General features: G+C 45.5%; 1 protein-coding gene across 1 annotated transcript; it reads right to left on the reverse strand.

Annotated features, from left to right (window-relative positions):
* Positions 1-1,584: 1,584 nt before the first annotated feature.
* Positions 1,585-5,450, reverse strand: LOC308092760 (C2 calcium-dependent domain-containing protein 4C-like; the record flags this gene model as incomplete). The annotated part of the gene is made up of 3 exons (XM_080438862.1): positions 1,585-2,166; positions 3,854-4,238; positions 5,059-5,450. 3 exons carry the CDS (start codon positions 5,448-5,450, stop codon positions 1,585-1,587), a joined length of 1,359 nt encoding a protein of 452 aa, XP_080294988.1.
* Between the last annotated feature and the right edge of the window lie 1,667 nt (positions 5,451-7,117).

The following is a 7,117-nucleotide window of genomic DNA, read 5'->3' on the forward strand; positions in this document are numbered from 1 at the left end:
CCATTTAATGGCATTTCTATCACTTGGACCGCAATTTAAATTGTAAAATCTATGTCAATTTAACTCTGAGAGTGTACAAATGGAACCAAATGGACCCGTTGTTAGGGTCCATTTGGTTCCATTTGTACACTCTCAGAGTTAGAGACCCATAAGGGTCCATTTGGTGCCTAATCTATCATTTAGCTGGGGACCCCCTGGAACTCCCTCAAGGACCCCTGGGGGTCCCCGGACCCCACTTTGAGAACCAATGATATAGAGGAGAGGAGAAGAACACCGTTTCCTCTCCTCATTAGCAGTTCGTTTCCCCGACTACCAGACAAGTGACGCAGGGGGACTTCTGAAAGGGCCATGCCGAAAATAGGTTACTTTATTCGGATACAATGCGTGTCACTGTCCGCCCCTGCCGGTTCTCTGAATTTTTATTTTTAAATGGGCTCTGTCATGATTAATTGACCACATATATGAAGTTAAACAACTACATTCTATCCGAACGATATCTTTTAAGTCAATTCCGTGCCTCAAAATAGAAGTTTGAGAGCTTTTTGAAGTTATAAAACGTCGGAGAAATACACGACGCAGCAGTCGCATACGGGTCATGCACTACGTCATAACTGTGCGCAGGCTGCGTGCTAAAAAAGAACTGATCTGCAAGCTAAAAAGCATCTCTGTTGACGTAGGTTGATAGCTTGTAGATCTGCTCTATTTTTGCATGATGCGAGAACTTGCCTCTACGAGAGACGGAGAGAGAGTACATATTAAATGAATGAATGAACAAAAAAAAAAGACGCTCATCATCAGTAACGAGTAGCGAGGCCTTTTTTGACCGAGTAATATGGTATTATATTACTGTTCTGGCAGAATAATACCTTACTTTACTCGTTACTGGGAAAAGTAATAATATTACAGTAATATATTATTTTTAATTCGTTACTGCACAACACTGTTCATATCCATATGAGTAAAATCGCTGGGCTGATTTGTTTATTTCTGGAACACAGTTCTTAGATGACGCTGTCTATGATTTGCCAATGGGATTTCCAATATATAAAATAACACGTGACCCAGGCGGATAGCGCCCTCTAGCGGCAGTGATGTCAGACTTTGGCGCTCTATTAGGGCCCTATTTTGCGCGTCTTAAGTACCATGTGTTATGATGTAACTTAAGACCTGGAGGCGTGGCCAATGTTGTTTGGCTATTTTGAGCGGCCAAACAGCATTGGCCACGCCTCCAAGTCTTAAGTTAAGTCATAAAACCTGGTACTTAAAGGGATAGTTCACCCCCGAAAAAAACATTTATTTTATCGATTAGTCACCCCATGGAGACTTGAATTTATGGATATTTTTTAGTTTTTGTCACGTTCCTAAGCAAATCATTTGGTGACCAGCGGACCGGTAAGCAGCGGTTCCGGTAGGAGACACAAATGACTCTTTGTGACCGAACCGCTGCCGGTCATCAAATTATTGGCTTAGGAATGCGACAAAAACCAAAAAAATATCCATGAATTCAATTCATGCAAAACAGGGCCCTATGGGTCTAGTAACTGTAGTGCAGAAACAGTGATTATTATTATTAAGATGGGACCCTCAGCCGGTCAGCAGCTCACTGAGCAGCACCTCTCTCTCCCCCAGCAGCAGGTCTCTCTTCAGGCTGGTTCCCTTGTTCACCACCTTCATCTTCAGGGCCAGGTTCTTCAGCTGCGCCCGGGGCAAGGCGTCGAAGAAGAAGTCCTCGTTGAACACGGGGTGCCGGCTGTTCTTGATGATGGTGCTGCGCTGCTTCTGCTGCTTGCCCGGGTTCAGGTAGAGCGCCACGCAGCAGTTGATGCTCTTGACGTCCGTGGCGCGGTCGTACAGGTCCTGGGCGGCCAGCACGCGCACCCGCAGCCGCGCCGCCTCCGCGTCGTAGTGGGTGCTCAGCCTCAGCGTGCCCCTGCCGCCCTTGCGGAGGTTGACGGTGTGCGCGCGCTGCAGCAGGTCCGACGAGCCGCCCGCGCCCCCCCTGCCGCTGCCGGCGGCCGCGCCGCCCTTGCCGCTCCGGAAGGCGGCGAGGGAGGGCGGGAAGCGCAGCCGGCGCCGCTGCACGTTGGGGCTGTTGTCGGCCGAGCTGCACGTGTCGTCGGTGGAGAGAGAGCTGTGGCGCGCCAGGGTGCGCTTTGCACGGAACACCTGGATGGAGGGGGAAGGATGTGCACTGGGTGAAATGATGTCCACAATTCATCTGGTACAGAAAATACCTTGATAAACACCTTATGCAGGTATATATGTACATCAATCGATAGATTAATCAGTCAGTCAGTCAGTCACTGACGTTCTGTCTGTCTGTCTGTCTGTCTGTCTGTCTGTCTGTCTAGTCCATACATGGGCAACTGGCGGCCCGGGGGCGACATGCGCCCCCCACCTTCACTTAATGCAGCCCACAGGTTAATATTAGAATACTGATATATTCTTGATTTCAGCTGTTACAATTCCAAACATTCGAACATGACCCGCTTTAATTACTTCAGTCTATATTAGTAGCTTAATGACTAGTATAGAAATTCTATTGTGTTTTTTTTATTTCCAATGTATTTGTATTTAAGTTCATAAAGTTAACTCTTTCACTGCCAAGAGTATTTTCATAAAGTACTCCCCCAGTGCCAGAAATTTGCGTTTTTTTTAATTTTTTAATTTTGTAACTTTTCATTCAAATAAATGATCTGATTGGGGTTTTAAACCCATAATACAGTTCTACCAGTAGAGAGCAACAAATCGACACATTGATGATCTCGCTGGCTCACTCGCCCCCTCCCAAACAGGCTCACGTCATATCCGGTCCTAACCGGATGTTGACATTTTTGACAATCGTTGATCAGGCTAAATTACGATGCGATACACGACTACGATGACTGATCGTCACCCAGACCAAAGAGAGTAGACGTGGACCTCTCCGTTCGTTTTTTATACCGTGTGAAAAACCGTGACTTTCCCTATTCTGGCCGAAAATCACCGGAGAAAAACAACGTGACCCGGAAATGAATTTTTTTTTTTACATCCGGCTCCGGGTGAGTCTGAAGGAGTCAGGAAGCGAAAGTGATCATGAAAAATAATCAGAATAGCGCGACCACAGTCAAAAGTAAAAACTCGGGATTTCTCGTGCTGGCACGGAGGGTACTCGGGAAAAACTCGGGATATGTCGGGGCGTGGCACTGAGAGAGTTAACATAAGTGTAACTAAATGCATTTGAAATTAAATAGAAATGTTATTTTTCAGGATTCTAATTTAAAAAAAGCAAAACTAGCAGATCTACAAACTCAAAACGCGTCGCAATGCGACGCGTTTTGAGCTTGTTGATCGGCTATTTTTGCTACTTTTGTGTGACATAGAATGGCCAAGTACGGCATTAATTCACGAAAAGAAACACGGAGATAAGAGGTGTCAGCCCGACAGCATATGCAATGTGGCCCTCTGGAGTGAGTGTGGAAATATAGTGGCCCTCTCAATCATCAAAGTTGCATCACCCCTGGTCTAGTCCATCCTCATCCATTATTGCCCTCAGTGGGTTGACCAATCAGTCTGAAATTACATTAGTGCTCTGATCATTGGTACAGTACATGCAGGCTTCAGCTCTCCAAAATGTAAGCTGTTCATTAGCATTTGTTTTGCCACGGGCCATGGGAAAACATAAAAAAACACACATCTATTTTAATCACCTCTTCCGGTACAGTTCCACACCAAATCTCGACGTCAAAAATTTGCCGAACTACAAGCTCACATGTAGCCGATCTACAAGCTCACAAGCTATTTTCGGCTAATGTGGTTAGAGTTTAAGTATAGAAAATAATCTGAGTACTGTTTTCCCCACCGCCGTTCTCACCTTAGCCTGCGTTTCCTGGGAGATGGAGCGGAGCAGCGAGGCGGAGCGGGAGAGGAGGGGGGAGGTGAAGGGGGACGACTCGGCCGACGAGCCGGTGTCACTCTCCCCCCCGCTGAAGTAGCGGTAGGGGCTGTCGCCGGGGGCCAGGTGTGTCCCCCCTCCCTGGGCCCCGGCGGTGCGTCTCTGGGAGTTGGGGGAGGTGAGGGGGCTGGTCCCGGGGTCGCTGTGGAACAGGCTCTCCTTGCGCCGGGTGTGGGGCGACTCCACCAGGGTGGAGAAGCCGTAGGAGGTCTGGGCCTTGGGGACGTAGGGCAGGGACATGGCCGTCTGGGACTGGGGGTCCGCGTTGGTGTTGGCCGGCGACGCGCCGTCCTTGTCCGCAGGGCTGTGTCGACCAATTATGACATTTCAGCGTCGATTAAAGCTGCGCTATGTAACTTTCCTTTCTTCTACCCCGGATTTGAACCCGGTTTTCTGCGCAAGTGCGGATTCTTTTTTTTACCATTTGACACCATCTAAATGTCTCAAATTACAACCACCCAAATTGTATAAGTTATATTGTATTAACATACTCTACCATACAGATTGTATAAGTTATATTGTATTAACCTTTATTCTATTTTATTCATAAAATAAATGTTACAAAGTGCCGCTTTAACTAATAAATAACGTACTCTGGTCAAAACAGGCCATGTTTAAAAAAAAAATGTATATGTAGAATTTTGCTTTAAATAGCGGAAATAGCTGATCTACAAACTGTCAATATGTCGCGATTCGGCGCGTTGTGAGCTTGTAGATTGGCTGTTTCCGCAATTCTTTTTATATATTTGAAAATCTTTTTTTTCTAACAGTTTCATTGACATAGATGAATGGAAATGATTATCGTCTCTGTCGGGTAGAAACCTCATATGTCCAAAACTGTTACTTTTCAGGATTCAAATTCGAAAATAACAAAGGTTGCCGATGGACGTTTTGAGCTTGTAGATCTGCTATTTTTTATACTGTTGTGTGACGTTGTCGTATGAGTAAGTAGGGCGTTAATTTACGAAAAACAAAAACAAAATGTTGAATTATGGAAATGCAAGGTTTCTGCTCGAAAGCAACATTACGCAAAAACAACTGCGATTATCACAAGTAATTACGATGATCTCAAATAATAACAACGATCAGGCCATAATTCCGTAATATAAATTCAGGGGCCTTACTTGTCCACGCTCTCTATCTGTATGATGTGGCGGTTGGCCGACTTCACCAGGTTGCGGTTGAACAGGCGCGGGCTGCCGGAGGTCTTGTTGCTCCTCGCCCCCTTGGGGCTGCGGCTGCTGCAGATGGCCTGGTCCGATGCCGAGGGCTGCATTGTGGCCGCCCGCCGCCGCTGGGGCTCCGGGGTCAGGAGGAGGAGGTCGGGCTCGGGTTCAAGGGGGGGCGGGCAACAGATGAGTTTGGGGGGGATGAAGAAGTCTGGGATCTTGGCCGGGGTCAGGACGTTGGCGTAGACGAAGATGGGCACGCCCCTCTCCGGCTCCTGAGAGGAGGCCCGGGCCTTCTTGGTCCCGCAGCCCTCCACCGAGCCTCGGAGTTTGTCCAGCAGCCACATGCCTTGCTCAAAGAGCTGAGGAGAGAGTTTCAAATCAAATCAAACTTTATTTATATAGCACATTTACAACAATCAAGATTGACCAAAGTGCTGAACATGGAGGATAACCACAGAAACAGGCCTGTGCAACAACATAGCCACAGGACAGAGCAAAAAATAAAATGAAACATGAGAAACAAGGTAAGTGACAAAAGTTTAAGCAACATTAAAAGCTAGAGAAAAGAAGTGTGTCTTGAGGCGGGATTTAAAAAAAAGCTAAAGTATTACAGCGTCACAATAATTTTAACCACTTTATACATTTATATGTTGTAGCTATTCAAAAAAACAGCAGATCTACAAGCTCACAGCGTGTGACTTTGTGCCGCACAGCAAGCTTGTATATCTGCTTTTTTTTCAAGTTTTGATTATTTATTTTGTTTACACAAATCATCTCTTCTGGGGGTCCCTGGCACAAAACCTTTTCAGATTAGGGTCTGTTGCCAAATACATATCAATTTGGGGGTCCTTGACACAAAAACGTTTGATAACTACTGCCCCCTATAGGCTACAGGTACAGTTTGCATGTCAAGGCAACACACGCTCACTCCCCAACATGCATTACTGTGACTTCTTGGGACAAATGTGACCAAACGTCAACCAGTGACTGGAAGGAGTATACCCTTCCAGTCAAACGTTGCCTCAAGGAAACATTGATAAGTATGTATTTGGCCACAGACCCCCACCTGTAACATTTTTTGCCAGCCTGGGACCCCTAGAAAGGGAGGTTTGAGTTAAGAAATGTCTAAATGTAAAAACTTTTTTTTTTTCAATTTCCCCCCCAAAAAAAGATCAGATCTACAAGCTCACAACGTGTTGTGCTTGTAGATCGACAAATTTTTTAATGAACACAATAGGCTTAAAATGGTAATAAACTGATTTTCATGCCAAATTAACTAATTTTTTCATGGGGACCCCCTGGGACCCCCTCGAGGACCCCGTGAGGATGTCCCTGGACCCCACGTTGAGAACCACTGTCCAACAGGTCAGTAATGAGCAGAAGGAGGGGCTGCTTAATTCTTACAAAACACAAGGATAAATAAAAACATTATTTTAGTGTTCTGGTTTAGTGTCATTAAGCCACCAGTAGAAACACACTTTCTTAATCATATTCAATGGAATTAAGGCGAGGCAAAGAAACCAACTGTACATTTGCGGTAAAAAAAAAAAAAAAAGAAGTAAAATCTACAACAAGAGTTTGAAAATTGAAAATATATTTCTGTAAAACAAAAAAGTAGGAGATGTTGATAATGACCGATTTCAGTGGTGGGAACAACTGTGTCTCTAACAAACGTTTACTAGAATAAATCTAGCTTCTACATCACGTCTGAGAAATACTATTGAACTTTCAAACTCAACCATAATAGGCTACTACCTGTTGGATCGATCAACTCACCCTGTAATGCAGCTGCGCTTCCAATCAATGCGCGACGGCAGCGCGCGTTCCTCTGGACACAATGTGTCCAATTAATGTTCCTCTGGACACAACGTGTCCAATTAATGTTCCTCTGGACACAACGTGTCCAATTAATGTTCCTCTGAACACAACGTGTCCAATTAATGTTCCTCTGAACACAACGTGTCTAATCAACGTTCCTGTGGACACAACGTGTCCAATCAATCAATGTCCC

The sequence above is a fragment of the Gymnoscopelus braueri genome (assembly GCF_963280865.1).
Source record: "Gymnoscopelus braueri genome assembly, chromosome: 10".
Taxonomy (NCBI): domain Eukaryota; kingdom Metazoa; phylum Chordata; class Actinopteri; order Myctophiformes; family Myctophidae; genus Gymnoscopelus; species Gymnoscopelus braueri.